Source organism: Carlito syrichta, unplaced genomic scaffold, assembly GCF_000164805.1.
Source record: "Carlito syrichta isolate Samal-C Ts95f unplaced genomic scaffold, Tarsius_syrichta-2.0.1 Scaffold311363, whole genome shotgun sequence".
NCBI lineage: Eukaryota > Metazoa > Chordata > Mammalia > Primates > Tarsiidae > Carlito > Carlito syrichta.
Genome location: NW_007255459.1, coordinates 99,925 through 126,563, shown reverse-complemented (window position 1 = coordinate 126,563; position 26,639 = coordinate 99,925). Strand labels below are relative to the sequence as shown.

Sequence of the window (26,639 nt, the reverse complement as noted above, 5' to 3'; positions counted from 1 at the left end):
GTTTAGCTTTAACAGCTACTGGGAAAGCTATTTAGGAAGGAGTTTATCTTCCTTGTTTTCTAACTGAAGAAATAGTGACTACAAAGAGTTTAAGGGTGTTACACAGTGCCACAACAGGCACAACAAATTATGGTGGTAGCAGCGCCCAGGTTTCCTGGCGATCCTGCGTTCATTTCACTCTGCTAGAGCCACATTTATTGTAGCTTAAATGCAGCCTTTCTGGGCACTACAACCCATCTGTCGTCACTCTGTACTTGTCCTTTTGTCTCTTCTTCATTGGGGTGGATTCCACGGTCCAGAATCCTAATCACTCTTCAGCTACATCCTCAGCTTCCTCGCCCTCTCCCCCTGAACCTACTTGGCTGGCAAAACTGTAGATGGATTAAATTCAGCTTTCTGCCTACTCTGTGTAAGTGAAACTTTGTGGCTACAGCCATGTCAGTTGGCCTCACTGGTTTCGTTTGAATTCATGACACCAGTCTCAAGTGGTCATGAGAGTGCTCAGTGCTGCCCAGCTATTCTGCTTTATTTCCATAGTTCATTCATTCTCTCAGACTTCCAGGTGACTACCTTGTACCTTCTCTCTTTAAATCCTTTCAGCCGGATTTGGTGGCTCAGCCTGTAAACCCATGCCTTGGAAGGCTGAGGTGAATGGATTGCCTGAGCCCGCGGGTTCGAGACTTTTAAGAGAGGGGTCTCACTCTGTCTCCCAGGCTGGAGTACAATGGCACCCTCACGGCCACCGCAGCCTCGACCTGTTGGGCTCAGGCGATTCTTCTACCTCAGCCTTCCAAGTAGTTGGAACTACAGGCGTGCACCACCACATCTGGCTAATTTTTTGATTTAATGTAGACATGAGGTCTCGCCAAGTTTCCCAGACTGGTCTCGAACCCATGGGCTCAGGCAGTCCTCTCACCTCGGCCTCCCAAAGTGCTGGGATTATAGGCATGAGCCACTGTGCCCAGCCTATTCTTTCAGCCTACTCTTTCCCATTTTTAAAAACAAACCAAAGTTTCTTTTCAACCACTTTCTCCTGCCTGCCCCCCCATTTATCTTCTCATTTTTACAGCAGAAATTCCTTCGAATTCTGTACTTCCTGTCTCCACTTTTTTCTTCGCTTTCTTTCTTAGACCTACTTCAATTAATTTTCATCCCCTACATTCCATCAGAATAGCTTTTGCCGAAGCCCAATGACCTCCTCATTGCCAAATCCAATGGTCAACCCTCAGTCTTCAAGTTACTCAACCTATAAATAGCATTGACACAGTTAATCACTCTTTCTTGAAATACTCTGGTTTTTAGGAAGCCAGTCTTAGTTTTCCTGCAGACCTAGCCCAGAGGTCTCAACACCACTTTCTCAATCTCTTGTGTGTTTTGGGGCTTTGTTATCATACTTCTTAACCTCTGTCTACACTCAATATCTGTGCAGTCTCCTCTCATCTCATGGCTTTAATGCCATCTAGAGGTTGACAGCTCTCACATTGTCATTCTAACCTGTCCTGTGTCCTCCACATCAGATCATATATCTACTTGATGACTCTATCTGCATGGTTAAAAATTTTTTTTATTAGTTTTTTTTTTTTTTTTTTTGAGATTAGGTCTTGCAGTGTGCCCAGGTTGGTCTCAAACATCAGCCTCTCGGGTAGCTGGGATTACAGGTCCTTCTGCATGTTAATAAACATTTATCTAAAATAATTTTGATTCCCACTTCACCTATTCTATTCTTATTGTCTTTTTCATTTCAGTTAGCTGATCTGTTTAGTTGCTTAGGCCCAGGTTTTGGTATTCATCTTTACCTCTAGTTCTGTCTGTCTCTGTATCCAATCCATCAGCAAATCCTGTGCACTGAGCTACTTTCAAAATATATCCCAAGTTGACTATTTTACTGTACTCTCTACAGCTACTCACCCTAATCCAAGTCATCATTCATTCCCTCAGATCATTGCAACCGCATCTTGAGGAGTCTCCTTGCCTACTCTTGTCCTCCACAATTTATTCCTCATAGAAGTCAGAATTATCATTTTGAGTTGTAAGTTGGATAACTTCATTTTTCTGATCAAATCTCTTTGATAGTTTCCTGGAGCCAGTGCTCTGACTGTGGCCTTCGTTTCACCTCTGATGTCATCATCTGCTGTGTTCTCCCTTGCCTGTTCTGCTCCAGCCACACTGGTCTTGCTGACTTTGAGCATGTCAAACACATTCACAGTGCACTCCTCACATACCCACATGGCTTGCTTCGTGTCTTCTTTAGGTGTTTTCTGAAAGACTTCTCCTTCCACCTTCCCCCCATCATGCCTGTCTATGCTTCACCTGCTTGATTGTTCTCAGTGGCACTCCTAACCACCTGGCATTGTTTTATTTATTTGGTTTTTGTCCTTTTGGCCTCTTCTAGAAGGAGAGAAGGAACTGTTTAGTTTACTGTGGAACTTTACTATGGTACTTTATGAATGTTTGTTGAATGAATGAATATCTGATGAGGAGTCAGTGTCAGTTGTCAGAGACACTGTCTGGGGTTTGGTTAGTCAGTTAAACTTCAATACTTCGCCTCCCCCGTTCTATTTATCGATTTCTCTCATCAGTGGAGATGTACAGAGCTATTCTGTGCCCGGCTCTGTACTTAATATTGGGGTACAATGGTGAACGAAATAAACATGGTTCTTATGGAGCTTCTATTCTCCTGGGGAAATAGTTAATAGGACAATAAGAAAGAAATGGATAAGATATTTACAGAGTGAGAAAAGTACTTAAAAGATGTGAATGGGACTGTAATATCACAGTGTGTGGAGGGCAGGGCTGTGCTAGATACAGTGAACAATGATGCCCTCACCCTCCGGGAGGAGGTGACATTTAATCAGAGAATAGAAGAGAAAGAACTAGCCATGTCAAGAACTATAGAAAGTGTTCCTAGGCTAAAGGGATTGAGAGTGTCCAGAGATAAAATAGGGTTTAAGAGGCAACCCCTTTGGGTCCCCTCCTACTGTGGGAGCTTTTCTGTCCTCTCAATAAATCCTGCTTTCTCACTTAAAAAAAAATAAGGTTTAAGATGTTCGAGGAACTGTCAGATGGCCAGTGGGCTACAGTCTGGAATGGAGCATGACCAGCCTGGCCCCTTATTGTAGCCAGTGGCTCTGTAGGCCAAGGTGAGGTCTTGGGGTTTATTCCAAGTGTGGTGGAAAACCACTGAAGGGCTTAAACAGGGGAGAAAGAGATGTGGTTTTTTTTTGAGTTGGAGTCTCACTCTGTCGCTCAGACTGAATGGAGTACAGTGACATGCTTACAGCCACTGCAGCCTCAACCTGCTGGGATCAGGTGATCCTTCCGCCTCAGCCTTCCAAGTAGCTGGAATTATACGCACGTACCACCAACACCTGGCTAATTTTTTAATTTATTGTAGAGATGAGGTCTCGCCAAGTTGCCCAGGTTGGTCTCAAACCCGTGGGCTCAAGCAGTCCTCTCACCTGGGCCTCCCAAAGTGCTGGGATTATAGGCATGAGCCACCAGGCCTGGCTAAGAGATATGTTTTTAAAGAATTCCTGTGATTAGCGTAGTGGCTCACGCCTATAATCCCAACCCTTTGGGGGGTGGAGGGAGAGGATTGCCTGAGCCCAGGGTTTGAGACCAGCCTGAGCAACTTGGCAAGACCTCATCTCTACAGTAAATTTAAAAATTAGCTTAGCCGGGCTCGGTGGCTCAGCCTGTAGTCCTGCGCCTTGGGAGGCTGAGGTGAGTGGATTGCCTGAGCCCGCGGGTTCAAGACCCGCTTGGGCAACTTGGCCAGACCTCATCTCTACAATAAATCAAAAAATTGCCGGGAGTGGTAGCGCGCGCCTCTAGTTCCAGCTACTTGGAAGGCTGAGGCAGAAGGATCCCCGGAGCCCAGCAGGGCGAGGCTGTGGTGGCCGGGAGCAGCCACTGCACTCCAGTCTGGGCAACACAGTGAGATTCCAATTCCAAAAAAAAAAAAAAGAATTCGTGTGATTGCTGTGTGGTTAATGAATTATAGAGGAATCTGTGATAACATGCTTTCTCATCACTTACGATTTTATTCAATACTTAGATTTTAAAAATTGTGTATTACTGATATTTCCTTTTTAAATAAAAAAGGAAAATACCAGCAAAGTAAATTGGTTAAGATACTTCTACAGGCCAGGCATGGTGCACTTTGGGAGGCCAAGGTGAGAGGATTGCCTGAGCCTATGGGTTCGAGACCAGACTGGGCAAGTTGGTGAGACCTCATCTCTATAGTAAATAAAAAAATTAACCTGGTGTGGTAGCTCGTGCCTATAGTTCCAGCTACTTGGAAGACTGAGGCGGAAGGATTTCCTGAGCCCAGCAGGTCTAGGCTGTGGTGGCCATGAGCATGCCACTGCCCTCCAGCCTAGGCAACAGAGTGAGAGTGCAACTCAAAAAAATTTAGATGTTTCTGCAACTTAATATTCAGAGTTCAACTCTTCTGATTTGTTTTGATCTCAGAGTTGTCACTGGCTGCCTTCACTCACTATCATCCTTTGTGCCATCAAGAGTGTTGGGGAGGAAGCACCTTTGAATAAAAGTCCATAGAAGGATGAAGCTGTTGGTGGTGGTCTCTATTTTATTTGTGACTGTTTTGGAACTGTTATTAGTCACATCTCATTGATTACCTCCCTTTCCTCTTCCCTATGGGGTTTCTTTTTTTTTTTTTTGAGTTGGAGTCTCACTCTGTCGCCCAGACTGGAGTGCAGTGGCTGCTCCCGGCCACCGCAGCCTCTACCTGCTGGGCTCCGGCGATCCTTCCGCTTCAGCCTTCCGAGTAACCGGAATTACAGGCATGCGCTACCACGCCCGGCTGACTTTTTTGATTTATTGTAGAGATGAGGTCTTGCTGCCCAGGTGGGTCTCGAACCCGCGGGCTCAGGCAATCCACTCACCTCAGCCTCCCAAAGGCGTGGGATTACAGGCTGAGCCACTGAGCCTGGCTGGTAGGGTTTCTAAAGGAAGAGGTAGTCATGTTATCTCCAGGATTTTCTTCCAAGCCACTGAGATCCACTGGGAAAATTTTGATACTAGACTTCGTTCTCATTTGCTGACAGTGATTATAAGAGACCATCTATCATAAATCTAAGTTACATGTTGATTTAGGAGGAATTAAAATATTGAAAAAATTGCTATATTGTTTTTCCTTTGGCCAGAGGCGAAGACAAAAATAAATTTTGAGTACTTTTTGCCTAACATAGAAAACAGGCAGTTTGTGTATTAAGATCTAAGACCCTCAATTTGAGTACAGTTATCCTAGACAACCAATTAGGATGTAATCCCTTGAGTCTAAAGTTATATTTCATTAAAGAAAACATTGCCTTTGAGTCTGGAATGTTTCCACAGGACTTCTTATACACAACTTCGCACTTTCTTGAATACTTTCTTGATTACTAAATGCAGAACAGGTCTAGGGCCATACCACCCTGAGTGTGCCTGATCTCATCTAAGTACAAAACAGAAAGTATAAGTTTCAGTTTTCACATGAGCAGATATCTGATTGTCAGACAAACAGATGGGGTGAGATGTTATTCATATATGTATTTTGTTTGTTTGTTAGTTTTAGTCAGAGTCTCCCAGGCTGGAGTGCAGTGGCACACTCACGGCCACTGCAGCCTTTACCTGCTAGCCTCAGGCAATCCTTATTCCTCAGCCTTCCAAGTAGCTGGGACTACAGGCCCACGCCACCACACCTGGCTAATTTTTTGATTTATTGTAGAGATGACATCTCGCTATGTTGCCCAGACTCATCTTGAACCCCAGGGCTCAGGCAGTCCTCTGCCTCAGCCTTGCAAAGGGCTGGGATTGTAGGCATGAGCCACTGTGCTTGGTTCTTAAAAAAAATTTTTAATAGGTTTTCTGGTGAAAACCTGCTAGACGAATTCTAAAAAAAGCTATAATACTTTATTCTTATGTTTTAACCCGAGACACTATTTTATAAGTTTCTCTAATGGCTTTACTGTTTACACTGCAGTTTTCTGGAGCCTCAGCGGCATTAAGTACATTCACATTGTTGTGATACCATCACCACCATCTGTCTCCTGAACTTTTCATCTTGCAGAACTGAAACTTGTGCCCATTAAACACTAACCTCCATTTCTTCCTCCCCACTGCCTCGGCAACCACCATTCCATTTTCTGTCTGATTTTGACTATTGTAAATGCCTAATGTACGTGGACTCAGACAGTATTTATCCCTTTGTAACTGGCTTACCTCACCTAGCACAATAACTTCAAGGTTCATCCGCATTGTAGCATATGTCAGAATTCCCTTCTTTTTAAAAAAATATCCCTGATGGGGCATCTCTTCCTTTTTAAGGCTCAATAATATGTCATTGTCAGTCTTTTTTTTTTTTTTGGAGTCGGAGTCTTACTCTGTTGCCCAAGCTGGAGTGCAGTAGCATGCTCATGGCCACCGATGCCTCTGCCTGCTGGCCTCAGTTGATCCTTCTGCTTCAGCCCTCCAAGTAGCTGGAACTACAGGTGTGTGCCACCACACCCAGGTTTTTTTTTTAAATTGTAGAGACGCTGTCTTGCTGTGTTGCCCAGGCTGGTTTCAAACCCATGGGCTCAGGCAATCCTTTCACTTCAGCCTCCCAAAATGCTGGGATTATAGGTGTGAGCCACCACACCTGGCTTGTAAGTCTTTACCACATTTTGTTTATCCATCAGTAGACACTTGGAATCCATTTATCTGTCAAAGGACACGTGAGTTGCCCCACGTTTTAGTGCTTACAAATAATGCTGCTGTGAACACAGGTTAAACATATCTCTTTGAGTTCCTGCTTTCAGTTCCTTTGAGTATATGCCCAAGTACAATTGCTAGATCATATGATAATGCTGTTTTTAATTTTTTTGAGGAAGCTTCGTACTGTTTTTCATGGTGGCTGTACCATTTTACTTTCCCAGCAGCAATGCACCTGAGTTCCAAATCTATATCCTCACCAGTACTTGTTAGTTTCTGTTTTTCTTTTTTGGTTGCAGCTTTCCTAATGAATGTGAGGTGGTATTTCATCAAAGTTGTTTGTTTGTTTTGAGACAGAGTCTTGCTTTGTTACTCAGACTAGAGCACAGTGGCACAATCATAGCTCATTGTAACCTTGAGTCTCAGAATCTTGCTGCAACTGGCCTCATTGTGGTTTTTTTGGTTTTTGTTTTTTTGTTTTTTGAGTTGGAGTCTCACTGTCGCCCAGACTGGAGTGCAGTGGCCACTTCCGGCCACTGCAGCCTTGACCTGCTGGGCACCGGCGATCCTTCCACCTCAACCTTCCAAGTAGCTGGAACTACAGGTGCATGCTACCATGCCTGGCTAATTTTTTGATTTATTGTAGAGATGAGGTCTCGCCTGCCCAGGCGGGTCTCGAACCCGTGGGCTCAGGCAATCCACTCACCTCAGCTTCCCAAAGGCGTGGGATTACAGGCTGAGACACCGAGCCTGGCTGGTTTTTTTGTTTTTTGTTTTGTATTTGTTTTTAGCTGGGGTCTCACTCTGTCGCCTAGGATAGAGTGCAGTGGCACGGTCACAGCTCACTGCAACCTTGACCTTCTAGACTCAGTCCTTTTGTGTTAGCCTCCCGAGTAGCTGGGACTGCAGGTACATGCCACCATACCTGCTAATTTTATTTTTTTGTAAAGACAAGATCTCACTATGCTGCTCAGGCTGGTCTTGAACTCAGGGACTCTGGCAATCCTCTTACCTCGGCCTCCCAAAGTGCTGAGATTACAGGCGTGAGCTAACGTACCTGTTTTCATTGTGATTTTGATTTGCATTTCAGTAATCTAAAACCTTGAATATGTTTTAAGAAAGGAACATGAGGCCTCTGCTTTGCCAGGCCAAAGGGGACACAGTAGATCCATTACAAACCTTCTGCAGAGTCTCTGGTGAGGAAGGATGCTGGCCTAGACAGAGTGGGAGCAGAGAGGCTGAGAGGAGACAGAGACTCGGGTGGAAGTAGCGGGACTTCATGGTAATTTGACTGTGAGGAGATGAGGGTGTAGAAAGAAGGCGTGAATGTGGATCCTGGGTCTTTGGCTCGAGTAATTATGAGCAGGTTGTGGGTGGGAGTTTCTGGTCTGCTTCTCTCCCACTCTACCTCTCAGTTAAGTGTTTATGAGAAAAATACCTCCTTAGTTTCTTTCAGTGTTGTTTTTTTTTAAAATCCCAGTATCAATTCTGTGAGTAATTTGTGAAGACCTTCTTTTTCTCCCCTTTCTGTTCTGTTCAGGTCAGCAGGTACTGAGTGTTAGGGACCAGGTGCCACGCTGGCCGTTAGGGAGACCAAGCTGGGCGAGACAGAGGTATCCTGGTGGTGTCAGTGGTCCTCAAAAATGTTGGTGGCAGGGTTCCTTTACACTCTTATAAAATAGAGTATGTAAAATAAGTCTATAAAATAGCTCTTAGGATCCCAGAGAACTTTTTTGTGGATGTGTTTTATGGTTTTTACAAGATTAAAAATGAAAACTGAGATGTTTAAGAAATATTTATTGGCTGGGTTCAGTGGTAATCCCAGTACTTTGGGAGGCCAGGGCGAGCAGATTGCCTGAGCCCGCGGGTTTGAGACCAGCCCGGGCAACCTGGCAAGACCTCATCTCTACAATAAAATAAAAAATAGCCGGGCATGGTAGTGCACGTCTGTAGTGCTGGGTACTCGGAAGGCTGAGGTGGAAGGATCGCCAGAACCCAGAAGGTCGACGCTGAGGTAGCCGTGAGTATGCATGCCAACTGCACTCCAGCCTGGGTGAAGGAGTGAGACTCCAACTGAAAAAAAAAAAGAAATATTTATTAACTCTTAAAATAATAAAAACCATTACATTTAACTTAAATAACATTTCAAATGAAACTATATTTTCCAAAACAAATTTAGTGGGAAGAGTGACTTTTACAAATCTTTTAAATGTCTGAATTAATAGAAGACAGTTAGAATTTCATACCAACTTCTGTATTGAATCTATTGCAAAATCACACGTTATCGGTCCTCTGGGAAACTCTGCTGGACATTAGTGATGGTGAAAAAACAAATGTGTTAGTATTATTATAAAAATAGTATTGGGGTTAGGTGCAGTGTCTTACATCCCAGTACTTTGGGAGACTGAGGTGGGAGGATTGCTTGAGCTCAGAGTTTGAGACCAGCCTGGGCAACATAGTGAGGCCTTGTCTCTGCAAAATATCAAAACAATTAGCCAGACATGATGGTATGTTCCTGTATTTCCAGCTATTTGGGAAACTGAGGTGGGGGGATCACCTGAGCCTAGGAGGTAGAGGCTGGGGTGAGCCGTGATCATGCCACTGCACTCCAGCCTGGGTGACAGAGTGAGACCTGACTCAAAAAATAAATAAGTAAATAATAGTTTTGGCTTCACAAGTGGTCTGAAAGGGTCTTGGGGACCCCAGGAGATTCCCCAGACTGTTGATTTAGTGATGTGAGCACACAGACACTAGAGTCAGATTGCATAGGTTCACATTCCAGCTCTATTGCTGACCAGTTAAGCAATGGTATTGAACCTCTCTGGTCTTCAATCTGCTCATATTTGAAATGGTCATAATATAAGTATCTTTCTCACTGGATTGTTATGAGTATTACAGAGGTAAATATTTGTAAAGTGCTTATAAGAGTGCTAGAAGTTAGTAAATGTTACACACGTGTTTGTTAAATAAATAAAATAAGACCTAATCTTTCCTTCAAGGAATTTAATCTAATTTGGTAGATAGATGATCAGCCAAACAATTTCAAGCTTTCCTATGTTCATTGATAGATGTATTTATAGCAGGGGCACAGGAAGGGGCTTCTGAACTTTAGGGTCAAGAATCAGGATATTCTGCAGTGTTAGGAGGACAAAATTGTTAGTTCAGATGAATTACTCCAATTAGCATTTGTTCTAATTCCACTTTTTCATCTTCCTTATTCCTCATGGAAAGGGTGTGACCAGTTTCTTTGATGCCTGCCTGGAGCAACCTTCTCATAACAGTTGTGTGTCCTCACTGCCTGGGACAGCAGGTGGTCAATGAGAGTTTATTGACTGGTTATGAATTAATGACTGTGAAAATGTGGGGAAAACATTCGACGACCCACTGGTCTTTTGTGGCACATACCTATAATTGCGTGAGAACGCTAGAGTGTTAAGGAAGAGTGGTAGATTATAGTTTTATTGCAATCAAGTAGAAAAACCCTGATCATTTTGCTTCTAAACGTGATGATAAAATTGTCTCTTAATGTAACTTTTGTTTCTTTCTCTCATTGACTTGGTTAATTAAATTGGCTGTTTATTTAAAATTTTACCTATTTAAAATGACTAAGTTATGTCAGTTTATTCAAACAACAATTAGCTTTAGTCTGTTAAAAAGTATAGGCTAGGCACAATGACTCATACCTATGATTCCAGCCCTTTGGGAGGCCAAGGCAGGAGGGGTGTTTCAGGCAAGAGGTGGAGGCCAGCCTGGGCAATGCAGTGAGACCCCCATCTCTACAAAAAAAGTGTAGTGTGCTTACTGTAAACTCACAATATCAGTTAAGGAGGTGTGATACATAGAGTTGGTAAAGTGATTAAGGTACAGTACTTATTTTAGAGTTGGGGTTATGCAATGTTGCTCAGGCTGGTCTCGAACTCCTGGGCTCAAATGATCCTCCTATCTCAGTCTCCCAGGTAGCTGGGACTAGAGGTGCATGCCACTGCAGTTTTTAAAATTGAGACCGTAGCTTGTAAGAATACTGGTACAGCAAGTTATTCTCTCAAATGAGTATTTTTTTCTCAAGGCATATTTAGTTGTGAAGCTGTGGTATGGTTGTTGATGGTTACTGCTAAAGTTAATATCATTCTTGGGCAGAATTGTACTTTTGCTGTTTAGTTATAGAATGCCCTTGTCCGTCTCATGCAGATTCGACGGAGGCGCCTTGCACGACTTGCTGGTGGACAGACCTCCCAGCCAACTACCCCACTAACCTCTCCCCAGAGGGAAAACCCTCCGGGGCCTCCTATAGCTGCGTCAGCCCCAGGCCCGTCTCAGAGTCTTGGTCTCAATGTCCACAACATGACCCCAGCTACCTCCCCAATAGGTGCATCAGGTAAGCCTGAGCGTCATACCTGGCATTAATTTGTGATTCTTATGTTAGCGTTCTGTTAAGCTGATGGTTGTGATGCTTCCACAATAGATTAATATGAAGTAGACATCAGTCTTTAAAATCCTGCAAGCAGGGCAACCCCTTTGGGTCCCCTCCCACTGTGGGACCTTCTCTGTCTTCTCAGTAAATCCTGCTTTCTCAAAATAAAATAAAATAAAATCCTGCAGGCAGTAGTTTAAAGATAAAGATCATTGCACTACATTTTGTTATTGCCTACTCATTTTGATTATGATCTGTTAAAACTAATTGTTTTCCTTTCTATAATTTTTATTTCAGACAGGCTCATATCTTATCTTGATGACAAGGTGATTAAGACTGAATTTGGTTCTGCTAACTTTATGAATTCAATTAATGCTTTATTTTTTTTTTTTTTTTTTTTGAGGCGAAGTCTCACTCTGTCACCCAGGCTGGAGTTTAGTAGCAAGCTCACAGCCTCCGCAGCCTTGACCTGCTGGGCTCAGTTGATCCTTCCGCCTCAGCCTTCCAAGTAGCTGAAACTACAGGCACGTGCCACCATACTGGGCTAATTTTTTGATTTATTATAGAGATGAGGTCTTGCCACGTTGCCCAGGCTGGTCTCTAACCTGTGGGCTCAGACAATTCTTTCACCTCAGCCTCCCAAAGGGCTGGGATTATAGGAATGAACCACCATGCCCGGTCTAATGCTTTTCTTTTAAGATAAAATAATCTGAAAATGCAAGATTGAAATAATGGTCAGAATGACAAGCCTCATTTCCTTGTCTTCATTTTACATTGGCATTTACTGAACTTTTTCTAACTGTTTCATTGACAACCATTTAACTACGGTAAAAGTTTATTTCTTTATAATAAATGAGCTGATGGTTGATATCCAGGACTATCTTTGTTGGGAATGATAATGATTCATACTGTGTATTTGAAAATATTCTTCTTTTTCTAAGTGAACTTTTCTATCAAAACATACTATAATTGTCACTATAATAATTATTATAATTACTTAGGGGCATAATGCCATCTAATACTTTGATTATCAGAACTTCCAACTAATCTGCCTTCTTGTTGTAGGATCATTTGTCAATTAAAAGTATTTGTGGAGTTTCTGTTACTATAACCCTCGTTAGGCATCAATGTAGACTACTCCTCATGTATTTATAAATGTTTATGCCTAATTCTGTTAATTATAAAAGAGAGAATTTAAGGCAAAAACTTCAGTTAGTAACAAAGAATGCCTTTGCGTGAAATTTCTCCTCTGTACATCTCTGAGAAACTCTGACAGTCTTCTGGTGAGATTGAAGAGTTCAGGATTCCAAGTATGATTTTGTGTTTTCCTTGAAAACAGTGCGAAACAACAGCACTCTTTGTCTTACCATGATCAGGCCACACCTGGAATGCTGGAATTTGTCCAGGAGAGAGCCTCTCTCACTGTGTCTTACTTCCTTGGTTAAACCATGATCCTGGTTAAATCCCAGTCCCCACTTACTCTCTCTCTCATGCACTGGAAGAAGGCTAGAGAAAATCTCAGAACCATGCTAGCTATTTCATTTCAAATTCATGATCACAAACTCAAGTAGGTCTTTATACCAGCAGGCAGTTATGCCATATTTCTGAGTTCACTCTCTCACTCTGCTGATTTGTTTCATACCTTCTCTTCCAGGGCACAACACCTCATTCTCCATGCACACTCTCTCAGCTGATGGCTTAGCTTCCCATTTTTTTCTGGAGATGGGGTCTCACTATGTTGCCCAAGCTGGAGTGCAGTGGCTATTCAGAGGTGTGATCATAGCCCATTGCAGCCTTGAACTCCTGGGCTCAGGTGATCCTCCTTCCTCAATCCCCTGAGTATCTAGAACTACGGGTGTTGCCACCACACCTAGCTCTGACCTCCTGTTTCACTGAGAAGACAGATGCAGGCTAAGGGAAACCTCTGTAAGCTCCAGTTCTCACATCCATCTCCTTCCCAGTATCTGTGTCCAGTTCTTGTTATATATAAAGTTCTTGTTATGTCCCTACCCCTACCAAAGCCTGGATCCTAGATCCCATCTCCTCTTACCTACTCAGCCATCACTCTAGCAGTTCCCTTCTCTCTCCTCTTCATCAGATTTCCAGCTCAAGTGAATATTTTTTAAATTTTTATTTTAAAGATGTAGGATACAATTCAGAGGCAGGTATACAAATGGTCATTGTACAGGTGAAGTTTGGGCCTCATTTTGGTCCCCATTTCACCTGGTTTGAGATCAGGTACCCTTATCAAGTGAATTTTTAAAAATGGCCTGTATACATGCTGTTACTTCTCCCACTGTGGGAATTAACAAAAGGAACTCTCTTGTTCTCATTTCCCCCACCAGCTTCCACCCCACATCTCTGCACCACGTTGCAGCAACACTTCTGGAATGAGTTGCCTGTCCTCTCTGTCCCATCCTTCTGTCCTTCCACCTTCTGCTGAATCAACTCCAGTCAGGCAAGGCTGCTTGCTCGTGGTTGCTCTGGTTGCTCTGAGTCACCGTCTGGTCTCACCTATCAGCCTCATTTGATGCGGCTTTCACCCTTTTCTCCTTGAAACTTTTTTTTGGGGGGTGGGGGGAGGTTTCCAGAACACTGCCTTCTCCTGGTTTTCTTCCTGTCTCCTGGTGTACCTTCTTAGTTCTTTGCAAGGTTCCTTTTCATTTCCCTGACTTCTTTTTTTTTTAAACATGTTTTATATTATAAAATTGTGGGGTACAGTTAAGGGTTAGCTATAAAAATATGCATTGTTTCCTGACTTCTAAATGTTAGGATGCCAGAACTCAGTATTTAACCTCTTGTCCTTCCCATCTGTGTTTATTCTCTTATTGATTTCATCTGGTTTTATGGCTTTAATTACTATCTCTAAACTGTCAATTCCTATGTTTATAACTCCAGCTATATGTGCTCCTGAACCTCAGACCAATACATCCAGCAGACTACTTGACACCTCTACGTGGATGTCTAATGAGCATCTTACAGTCAGCATGTTCAAAATCGAGCTTTGATATTTCTTCACATCTTACCTTCTCCCAGGACTTTATCTCAGTAAATGATCACTCATTGTTTCTTTTTCTAATTGAGTAAGCCTAAAACATCACATTGTCTCCTAGTCTAGATCGGGGATTGACAGACTGTTTCTGTAAAGAGCCAGACAGTAGATATTTTTGACTTTCCAAGGCCAAAAACACAAAAGCAGCCATGGACTTTGTGTAAACAAACAGGCCTGACTGTGTTCCAATAAAACTTCCCTGACAGAAACAGGTAGTGGTCCAGATGCAGCTGGGGCTGGAGTACACTTAGCTTTTCCAGCCCTGCCAGCACGTGGGAAGTGACCAGTCTCACCATTTCTTCTCATCACCTCCATGGCTAGTGCCCAGGTCCAGGGCACCCGCATCTCTGGCCTACATTACTGGAACAGCCTTTCTGACCGGTCTCTCATGCCCACCCTTGCTTCTCTTCAGTTTGGTCTCAGTGTTGAGCCACAGCGGCCCCACTGAAGCCTAAGTGCAGTGTTGACTAACAGCAAGCTCATGATCCTGTTAGCACAAACCGACAGAAAGGTTTGGGTGAGCCCTGACCAGTACCTCTATGTTGTGAAGTCCTGATTATGTTTCTCACATAGTCACTGTTATTCATAATCACAAACAGCAAGCTATGATTAGCCATGCTTTGGCAAGTTAGATAAACACATTTTAAAAAATTTATTAAATAAACAGGTTTAAAAAAAAACGACCAGAAAACTCCTCATAAGACCGGCCATGTCAGTTCCCTGTCCAAAACCCTCCGTAGGCTCGCTGCCTCCCTCGGAATGAAAGTCAGAGTCCCTACTGGGACCCAGGACCGCGTGTGAGCTGGCTCCGTTGTGTCTGTGACCTCTTCTCTCACTGCTCTTCTCCTGGCTCCCTCTTTGTCAGGCATACTGACTTCCCTGCTATTCCTGGAACATTCCAGGCATGATCCTAACTGAGGGTCCTTACATTTGCTGTTTCTTTGCCTAGAATGCTTATCCTCTAGATTCCACTTGGCTTTTTATTCAGGCGTCACTTTCTCAATAAGAACGTCTTGGTCATTTTGTCTAAAATTTCAGCCTCTGACATAGATACTTTTCTTCCCAGCACTTATTGCCAGCTGACATAGCATGTATATTATTTGTATGTCCTGATTTCCTGTGTTCCCTACTGGAGTGTAAGCTCCATGGGGCCAGGGTCTTGTGTCCCTTTTGTCCACTGCTGTGTCACTGGTGCCTTTGACAGTGCCCTACATCTGGTAGACACCTTATAAAGATGTGTCGAGGTAATAAAATGAATCATAAGAGAAAAAGGACCAAAGCAACAGGGGCATTTGCAGCTTAAAGAAATTTCAAGAAAATGTGATAGCTATCTGTTAAAAAATGTGGAAAGCTGTTAAGAGGAACATGATGTCTGTGCTTGTTTTCTGTGGTCCTAGAAGTTAGACTTAGGGCCATGGATAGGTTGAGTATACACTGAATGTAAATGAGAGACTTCTGTTTCAGAATCAAGAAATGCTTCCCAACAGAGAAAAAAACTGGGTGGGCTGCCACTTGTGGTAAGGAGTCATATGGCGGCCTCCTTAGTTGGAGTGCTTTCAGTTGCAAGGATTGGAAAGCTGTGGGGGGGGGGTCCTGCAAGGAGCTTCTCCCATCCGTGGTCCCAGCTTCTTGCAGTGCATCTGTCTGTATTAGTCTTCTGGGGCTGCTGTAACAACCGCTGCAAACTTGATGGCTTAAAACAACCAAAATTTATTTTCTCAGTTCTGCAGAGTGTCAGTAGGGCCATGCTCCCTGAAGGCTCTAAGGAAAAATCTTTCCTCTTCTGTCTTCTGGTGGTTGCTGGCAATCCTTGGTATTTCTTGCTTGTGGCCACATAACTCCAATCTCTGCCTGTGTCTTTACATGGACATCTTCCCAGTGTATGTCTGTGTCCAAATGTCCCTCTTCTTGTAAGGATACCAGTTATTAGATTAGGGACCACCTTGATTCAGTATGACCTCACTTTAACTTGCTTACATCTGCAAAAATTCTCCTTCTAAGTAGGAATAGTCTTTATTTTTATTTTTTTGATTTTGAGAATAATTTAATATGTTGACTTTAAGATACAACTACATTTAGGCCGGGCGTGGTGGCTCAAGCCTATAATCCCAGCACTTTGGGAGGCCGAGGCGAGAGGACTGCCTGAGCCCATGGGTTTGAGACCAGCCTAGGCAACATGGTGAGACCTCGTCTCTACAATAAATTAAAAAAATTAACCAGGTGTGGTAGCATGTGCTTGTAGTTCCAACTACTTGGAAGACTGAAGAGGAAGGATCACCTGAGCCCAGCAGGTCGAGGCTGCAGTGGCCAGAGTGAGACTCCAACTCAAAAAAAGAGAAAAGATATAACTACTTTTTAATGTCAGTATTTTAAACATAAAGAAATAGATTCTTACAAGACCAAAGTAACCCACAAGCCATGAGGCTGGTTTTTACTTTTTACTTTTTTTTTTTTGTTTAAACAAATGTGCACCGTGATGTTTCAACAAGTGAGGCAAATGCCATGAATGTGAAAGCTGAAATTTGCAATATACCACATCTAGAATCCAGGGGAGGTAAATTAGACAGAAGTGGAAGTCATTCTGATTAACAATCAGGTAACATCATGACAAGCATCATAACTGTCCATTTAAGTTGCTTTTTTCTTGATGATCAGAGGTTTCTTCGGTATGTGAGTCCTGTCACAGAATGGAAACTTTTTGGGCCTCCCACAACGGCAGTTACACAGCTTTATCTCCCAAATTCTCCATGTCAAAAGCGTGTACAATCTTGGGGTTGTCTTTCCGGATGTGAAGATTTACCATCGCTTTATAGCAATGATCTTTAACATAAAAATTTTGTAACCTAAATAACCAATTGCAGCTGTCCCAGCAGCAATTGTAACTGCTACAATCCATTCAACTTATGCTGGAATTAGAAGTCAGACTCATGGCACAGTTGCTTGCAAGGCGTGTGCACTGGATACCTGGTGCAGAAGGACTTGTGTGAACAGTGGGAGTCAAGGTACAAGAGGCATTCTGAGAGCGGGCCCCTATTTATTTAATTTTTTATCACCATCTTCTCTTCCCTTTGAACATAAGGGGAGGGCAGGGGTTTTGTCAGTGTTGCTCGTTCCTGTGTCCCCAGCACTATGCTTAGCATATAATTGGCACTGTGGAAATGCCAATAAATGACCAAATGAATGAACAAAATAGTTTTTGTTGGAAATGTTAGAAGCAAAATAAGAATTGAGTTCTGTTTAAAGAACATTGTCTCACATATTCCTCTATGACCAGGATTGTCTATGGTTTTTCCTGGTGCTCTGGATTGAATCTTAAAAATTCCTAAGCCTATTCATTTTCTTCTAAAATGAGAAAAGAAGTTATTACAAAATATTTCAAAAATAATGATAATGTAAGTAATACCTGAAGCTGCACTCCCAGATCCCTGACTCTTTATACCCGTCACCCACCAACAGGCCACTACTGTTCCAAATTTTCCATGTATCATTCTCAGACATTTCTTGATTTTTTTTTTTTTTTTATTACATTGCTATCTGGCATTGCTTCTTCCTCTTAAAATTCTATGTGAATGGGCAATGCTTTTCTTACAATGATTGCCACTTTTTAATAGTTATTATTGGTTATGTTACTTATACATTTAAAATTGAGGGCTGGACAGCCATAGTGGCTCACATACTTTGGGAGGCAGAGGCGAGAGGATTGCCCAAGCTCAGGGGTTCGAGACCAGCCTAAGCAACATGGCAAGACCTCGTCTCTACAATAAGTAAAAAACCAGCTGGGCATGGTGATTCAAGTCTGTGATTCCAGCTACTTGTAAGGCTGAGGCAGCAGATCACCTGAGCCCAGCAGGTTGAGGCTGCAGTGGCCATAAGCATGCCACTGAACTCCAGCCTAGGTGACAGTGAGACTCTGACTCAAAACAAACAAAAATGAGAACTTACTAAAGGTGAAACCCAGTCCTAAGTCATGGGAGTGCAGAGATGAATAAGACTCATTTACTTTCCTTGAAGAACTTACAGTCCAGTGGGGGAGAAAGTGTTCTTTCATTTCTTTCTAATATCTGTGTTTATCTGTGGAGGACAGTCTGGTTTTCTTAGTTCCTTCCCTCAGCTCTAGATAATTTTGTGATTGCCCCATCTTCAAAACTTTTAACCCTTCTTGGATGACTTTATTTTACAGTCTCACTTTGGAATTGTGCTTGTTTTTCCTCTGTTCTCCTTGCTGTTCAAATACCTTAAAGATATCTTACTAAGAACTTACCCCTCCTAGCTAATGTGACCTCTCTGAGAAATGACCATCCTTGTTCAAGAGTCTCCAGTAGATCCTTTGTCAGCTGCTTTTTTTTTTTTTTTTTTTTGAGTTGGAGTCTCACTCTGTCACCCAGACTGGAGTGCAATGGCCACTCCCGGCCACCGCAGCCTCGACCTGCTGGGCTCTGGCGATCCTTCCACGTCAGCCTTCCAAGTAGCCGGAATTACAGGCATGCGCTACCACACCCGGCTGATTTTTTGATTTATTGTAAAGATGAGGTCTCGCTGCCCAGGCGGGTCTCGAACCCGCAGGCTCAGGCAATTCACTCACCTCAGCCTCCCAAAGGCGTGGGATTACAGGTTGAGCCACCGAGCCCGGCAGCCGCTTTTATCCTAACAGGATATTTGGTCAAGTGGAACGGGTCTTCTAGTTGCCTTTAACGATCTCTAGAAATGGAGTGTTTTTAGTTTTGTTTTTGAGACAAGGTTTCACTGTATCACCCTGGTTGGAGTGCAGTGGCACAATCACAGCTCACTGCAACCTCAGTCTCCTGGACTCAAGTGATCCTCCTGCCTCGGCCTCCCGAAGTGCTGGGGTTACAGGCTTGAGTGACAGTACCCGACTTGGAGTTCTTTTTTTTTTGCAGTTTTTATGGTTTTATTTAAACACAAAACATGCACATGAGCTGTCTATTCATTTTCTTCACTGCACAGCCTGGCATTAGGATTGGTGACTCTGATGGCCAGCTGGGCTGCTCTTTCTACAATGGCTTTGCGGTTCTTGGAGGAAATGTTGTGAGCAATCTCAGCACAATAAGATTTGTTGCACATCAGCAGCACTTGCAGCTCCTTCACATTGTGGACCAGGAACTTCTGGAAGCCACTAGGCAGCATGTGCTTTGTTTTCTTGTTGCTCCCATAACCAATGTTGGACATCAAGATCTGGCCCTTGAATCTTCTATGCACCCTGTTGTCAGTACCTCTGGGATCCCGCCAGTTATACTTAATCTTGACATATCGGTCTGACTGGTGCCAGATGAACTTCTTGGTCCTCTTTTTGATGCTGGGTAGGAGATGGCTGCTACCTCAGTAGGCAGCGCCGAGGAAGATTGCTTGGAGTTCTTAACTTTCGCTGTCTCATGGTTCTCTTTGGCAAACTGGGGAAGGCTTTGATTGGCTTCTCAAAATATATTTTTAAATGCATGTAATAAAATATACAGGATTACATAATTATATCCGAATATAGTTATTAAAATATGTATTTTTATTTAAAAAATACAATTTTTAGGTACAGGGTCTTTCACTGTCACCCAGGCTGTAGTGCTGTAGTGCAGTAGCTATTCAGAGGTGCGATCATAGCTCACTGCAGCCTTGCACTCCTAGGCTCAAGTGATCCTCCTGCCTTGGCCTCCCAAAGTGCTAGGATTGCCAGCGTGAGCTACTGCACCCGGCCCACTAAAATACTTTTAAAGATTGCTGTATAGTTATTTATATGCTTCTTCATTGACACTTCAAATAAAAGGTCTGACAGATATCCAGATAACTACTGTAATTTCACCCTCACGCATTCTGTTTCTATCTGTGGACCACAGGTAAAGACTCTCTGCTGTTGGAGCCGAAGTGAACTGTTTAGAACTAGTAAGAAGTCACATGACAGGTTTGGCCTCTGTACCAGAAACAATGACTCCATTTTCTCTTTTTGCCTGCTAGTCTTTAACATAACTTGATCATTTAACTTAAAATTCTTTTAAACATTGTTTGCTCAAATGATCCTCACTCTGCTTGCATTCGTGCACTTGAATACTTCATAAATGACTTCTATTTGCTGGGTACTATATTAGGAGCTAGGGACTTCGCAAAGCTGGATAAGTCTCAATTATGGGCCTCCAGGGGTTCACTGTTTAGCACCAGAAGACAGACTTGTAAAGAACTGCAGATGCTGGTATGTTGTACGTGACAGAATACAACCACAGACAGTCGCTTCCTCAGGCTATGTGTTGTTGTTGTTGTTTTTGGAGCATTTTCACATAGGCATTTAGCTGATTGAAAATTCTGAACTGGTGGGAATGTAAATTAATATAGTCATTGTGGAAAACAATATGAAAGTTCCTCTGAAAACTCAAAATCAATTTGCCATCTGATCCAGCAATCCTACTTTTGGATATATATCCCAGGGAATAAGGTTAGTATGCTGGAGAGAGATCTTTACTCTTGTGTTCACTGCAGAATGATTAACAGTAACCAACATGCGGGATCCCTGAGAGTACTGGGCTCAGCAGGCTTCTAGTGGTAAAATCCATTGCTTTTAGCTTGTGCATTTTGGTTCTTTGAGTTGGAACAAGCGTGTCCTGTGCTGGTCTGGATACTCATCTCGCAGGAGGGGCCTTTGGCCACCACAAGGCTAGGTTTTGCTAGTTCTGGGTGCCATTGTCTAGTGTTATTCTTAGGGTCGTACTAACCACTTTGTGAGTCTGGACATAGTGCTGATGTCTTGTCAGCGGAAGCCGTGTAGTGCTGGGAATTCACTTCTTGTTTTGACTTGGAGTTGTTCCTCTCCCTTTTCTCCCTCCCCCTCCCTCCCTCAAATGTTTGCTAATCGGGCTCTACAGGCTCTGTTGTGCTCATAGTTTTGCCAGCTGCTTACATCTGGCTCCAAACTGTCCGCTGGCACTCTGCCTCCACAGTGGGACATGAAATGTGCCATGGCACTGCTTTGATTCCCTTGGTTATGCTTCCAAGCATAGCACAGACACAGGGACAAGTATTGCATGTGCGAGTGGTTTCCGTAAAACGTAGTCCCTGTCCCTTAGGGAACCTATGGCTTACTAGAAAAGATAAGACATGTCACTCTCCTGCTCAAAAAGCTTTCCTTGCCCCTTATTATCCAACTGTAATCTATTCAAGGGCTTTCAAGGTGCTCTGTAGCTGGGCTCTGCCTGCTGCAGGTAACTTGATGTCCTGATTTTCAGAGCATGTTCTCTATTTCTGTTCCAGTCTGTACTTACCCAGAAGTCCTCTAACCAGTAGAGATTGTCCATACAAACTGTTCTTAGTTTTGTGTGCATTTGTCTTTTTTTCCTAACTAAATGGAAAACTCTGGAAAAAAAGCTATCTTATATTTCTTTTTTTTTTTTTTTTTTCTGAGTCAGGGTCTCTGTTACCCAGGCTTGAGTATAGTGTCATGGTTACAACAATCATAGCTCATGGCAGCGTCAACCTCCTGGGCTCAGGTGTTCCTTCCACAAAATGTCACTGCTTTTCCCAATGACATTTTGTGATTCTACAGAAAGACGGAAAATAACTTTTTGCCTCTATAGCCCTTTTAATTTGAACCCTTTATTTTGGACAGTTCTGTTAAATCAGGTGGCTTATCTTCTCAGGGCTCCCTGAAAGTGGTAGATGAAGGAGACCAGCTTAACATCAACCCAAGAGAAAGCCTTCATGAAGAGTCAGAAAGCATCAACAGGCAACGTTATGTGGTTCAGTTTCTTCTTTTGTTTCTAAAATTAGTATTTATTTTACATTTATGGGCTGCATAATATTTAGATTTGTAAACCATGCAGCATGGTTTTTAAAAGTTTATTATTTACTTGTTTATTTATTGAAACAAGATTTCCCTCTGTTTTCCAGGCTGGAGTACAGTGGCACAATCATAGCTTACTGCAGCCTTGACCTCCTGGGCTCAGGCGATCCTTCTGCCTCAGCCTTCTGAGTAGCTGGGACTACATGCACATGTCACCATACTGGCTTATTATTTTTCTGTGTGTGTGTGTGTGTGTGTGTGTTTGTGTGTGGATAGGGTCTTGCTATTTTGCTCAGCCTGTTCTCGAATTCCAGGGCTCAAGTAATCCTTCTGTTTTAGTCTACCAAAGTTCTGGGATTACAGGTGTAAGCCACCATGCCTGGTTGGAGAAAGTTTTATAGAAATAAAATCTGTCTTATTTCCTTTGAAGTTCTGACTTTCCCACACAGAGTGCATAATTTCCTTTAACAGGCTCTTAACAACCGTAGGAGTTCGGAAACTGCCGTATTGAACTACTGTTTCATTAAGCAGATGTGGCTTTCTCCATTCTGTGTTGCACATGCCCTCCCTATGGAAGATTTGCCCTTAAGTTGGTTTATAGGGGATCAGTGGATTATGTCCATGCTTTAATTCTTTAATATTTGGTTTTATGGAGATGAAAGAAGAAAAAGGAAAATCGTATTCCTTGAAACTTGATTTCTCAAGTTTAGGGGAGAGAGAGGATGAAGACAGGAGAGAGTATGTGTAATTGGAAAACAGAGTGATATTTTGTACTATTGCTTTCGTGTGTTTTCAGTTGCAAATTTGAATTTATGTGATTTCTAAATAAGTCAGAGTGACCAGTTTTTAAATGTAAGAAAGGGAGTCGGGCGTGGTATCACACGTGGTATCACACGCCTGTAATCCCAGCACTCTGGCAGGCTGAGGCAGGAGAATTGCTTGAGCCCAGAAGTTTGAGATCAGCCTGGGCAACTTTTCTCTACAAAAAATAAGAAAAAATAAGCCGGGTATGGTAGTGGTAGTCCCAGCTACTTGGGAAGCTGAGGCAGAGAAGGATTGCCTGAGCCCAGGAGATTGAGGCTGCAACGAGCCATGATTGCATCACTGCACCCCAGCCTGGGCAACAGAGTGAGCCTGTTTGTTTTTTTTTTAAGTTGAAGTCTCACTCTGTTGTCCAGGCTGGAGTGCAGTGGCACATTCACAGCTACCACTGCCTTGACCTGGTGAGCTCAGGGACTCCTTCCGCCTCAGCCTTCTAAATAGCTAGAACTACAAGGGGTGCACCTCCACGCCCAGATAATTTTTTGATTTATTGTAGAGACGATGTCTCGCCAAGTTGCCCAGGCTGGTCTCGAACCCCTGGTCTCAGGCATTCCTCTCGCCTCTGCCTCCCAAAGTTCTAGGATTACAGGTGTAAGCCACTGCGCCCGTCCTACAAATAACAGTTCTTAAAACAGTTTAATGTAATTGACAGTTTACTGTTAGAATTGGTATTATAGGGTAGAAATTTTAAAGCCCACTTACTTAGTATACCATAAAAATTATTGAAATTTATTGTTGATTAATATTAATTGAAAAGTTATTTGACCTTTCATTGTGGTAGGAAAATAATATTCTCCTAAGGATGTTGTTGTTTTTCATTTGTTCTGTTGTTTTTCTTTATTTCAATAGCTCTAGAGGATACAAGTAATTTCTAGTTACATGGTTGCATTGTATTGTGGCGAAGAAATTTGGACTTTACGTGTACCCACCACTCCCACCTGTGCACGTTGCACCATTTTTTCATCGCTGCACCTCTTCCTCTCCCCATTCTGAGTCTTCAGTGTCCATGAGACCATTCTCTCTGCCTTTGCAGAACCTTAGTTTAGCTCCTACTTATCAGTGAGAACATGCAGTGTTTGGTTTTCTGTTCCTGCATTTGTTCACTTAGGATGACATTCTCCAATTCCATCCAAGTTGTTGCAAAAGGCATTATTTCATTTTCTTTTTGACTGCTCAATTCAGTGGTGTACATATAACACATTTTCATTATCTGTTGATCAGTCGATAGGCATTTAGTTTGTTTCCACACCTTTGTGATTATGACTTGTGCTGTGTTGGGCGTGCGAATGCAGGTGTCTTTTTTATATATTGACCTCTGTTCCTTTGGGTAGATACCTAGTAGTGGGATTGCTGGATCAAGTGGCAGATCCACTTTTAGTTCTTTGAGAAATCTCCATACCTATTTCTGTAGAGGTTGTACTAATTTACACTCCCACCAGCAATGTGTAAGAGTTCCCTTTTCACCACCTAAGGACACTGTTGATATGCTATTATTTATTCCTTCAATAAATAATCTGTTGAGAACTTACTTTGGGCTATACTTCTTGAATTAATGAATTTAAAATTTTACTGTCTTCTACAAGTTTATCAGAATTCTCACTAGATTAGATGCTTTTTGTGTTTTACTTCTGTCTTCTTAGGAATAGTGAAAATTTAGTTTCTCATTTCCTTTTTAGGTCCTACAAACATTTTAATTAGTACATGTTAAGAACTCCTTTCAGGAATGGATAGATGTTTTGTAATATTTGTACTTAGAATGCTGAGAGGGTTAGAATTTTATTCATTTAGTGATAGTTTTAGCTACAACTGGTAATTCGAGGTTTTTAAAGAACATACAAATCACATTTTCCTTTTGGCAACATAGGTATATTTATTTCAAAGTATTTTCAAATGCCTGGGTATACATTTTTTTAATAGAAAGACATTCATAGAGTTAAAGTAATTTTTTAAATTCTGTGAAAAACATGATTTTAAAGAAATTGATGAAGAAATTGGCATGAGAACGAATCTGTCCATGTACTTATGACTATAGTTTCACTATATTGTAAACTCTGTGAGGGCAAAAATGGTGTCAGGTTTTTTATTTTCACCAAGATGTTCAATCAATGAATAAATTGATCTATATCTAAGGACATTGCTTAGTTGAGTCTATTTGCATTTTTTAACATTTTAGTATAAAGATTTTAAACATACAGCAAGATTGAAAGAATTTTGCAGTGAACACCCATGCACTCACTGTCTAGATTCTTCTGTTAACATTTTATTATACTCACTTTATCACATATCTGTCTTTATGTTTATTAATGGATCTCCTTTTTGGTGCATTTCAAGGATTTTTCTGGACTATCATGGAAGCTAATTTGTATACAGGGACCATGGTTTGAATTGGTGAAAGAGGTGATGAGGAGTCAATTTTAGGCATCAGATGTAGCTCTAATTACTGACCTTCTATGAAGTACATTGATAAATTATGATTTCTTACTAATGTTCCTATGATTTTAATATTACTTCCAACATTCACTATAGTCTTATAATAGAAACTCCTCAGTTGTTGAATATCATGATGATAGGACTATAGATTGTGCCATGTTTCCACCTTTAACATTATTTCACATGCGGCTTAATCTTTCATGTATTTTCTGTTCAGGAGTAGCCCATCGAAGCCAGAGCAGTGAAGGAGTCAGTTCTCTCAGCAGCTCGCCCTCTAATAGCCTTGAAACACAGTCTCAGTCTCTCTCCCGTTCCCAGAGCATGGATATTGACGGCGTCTCTTGTGAGAAAAGGTAAAGTGCAGCCATTTTTCTCATTGCTGTCTTATTTATGGAAAGGGAACGATCCATTCATTTTCATCTCTAGTCCCAGTATTTGTAAATACTAGCCAGAGATCCTTGCCAGTCCCCAGCTAATTAGAGCCAAATGCATATAAAGTCTTTGTATTATTCCGAAATGTTCTTCATACCTTTTTTCATGTGTGTGTTAAATGTCTTTGTGAAATAATTGTGTAGTTGGTAAACAAAAAAAATTTTTAATGCCGTCATTTTGTAAATATAAAGTTGGCAAGCATATGTCTGTCCCTAAAAATTTCTTCAAATTTTACTGATTAGTGAAATTTAAAACTTTGAAAAGTTTCAGACAGGTAAGGTGTCCTAAACAGTCTTTCTGTGCTTACAAGTGTGCTGCAAATGAGTGGTAGATTGCCATAAATAGCTGAGGTATTGATCCCTTTAGTCTTTGGGCAAATCAGATCCCCAGGACCTGTCTTCTCTGCCCTTGGTTTGTGTCATTGGGCCAGGCAAATGAAGAAGAGACCTGAAAATGTGAATAAGAGCAAGCATCTATACAATCAACCACGCATATTTGAAAAAGAACCAACTAATAGCTGGGTGTGGTGGTGCACACCTGTAGTCTTAGCTCTTGGGAGGCTGACGCAGGAGGATCACTTGAGCCCAGGAGTATAAGGCTAGCCTGGGCAACATAGTGAGACCCTGTCTCTAAAAGAAAAAAAACCAAATAGCGTTTCTAAAAATGAAAAGCTAATTCAAACTGAGAACTTGATGTAAGAGAGTTAAATAGTGGGTTAGATATAACTGAAGAGAGTATTGACAAACTGAAAGATAGAGCTGAACAAATTACTCGGAATGTACCACAAAGAAAAAAGATGAAAAATGTAAAAGTTATTTAAAGATATAGAGGACAGCAGCCCAACATATCTGACATGTCAAAAGCAGAATATCAAAAGGAGAGAATAGAGAGTTGGAGAGATTCCCTCTGTTCACTCTTATTCCGTATTTTTCCCTCTGCTGGTTTGTAAGCCATTATCAAAAAGGAAAATGGCTGAATTTTTTCCGAGAGTTGGTATATGACATAAGTCCTTAGATTTACAA

General features: G+C 42.1%; 1 protein-coding gene across 3 annotated transcripts in view; it reads left to right on the top strand.

The window, feature by feature from the left end:
* The window catches only part of UBE4B (ubiquitination factor E4B), a 139,034-nt gene that overhangs the window by 38,137 nt on the left and 74,258 nt on the right, over window positions 1–26,639 (top strand). For all 3 annotated transcript variants that reach the window (XM_021717872.1, XM_021717873.1, XM_008068627.2), the window contains exons 2-3: window positions 10,885–11,071; window positions 25,403–25,538. In XM_021717872.1, coding sequence (XP_021573547.1) covers window positions 10,885–11,071; window positions 25,403–25,538 — 323 coding nt within the window. The remainder of the gene's footprint in view (window positions 1–10,884; window positions 11,072–25,402; window positions 25,539–26,639) is intronic.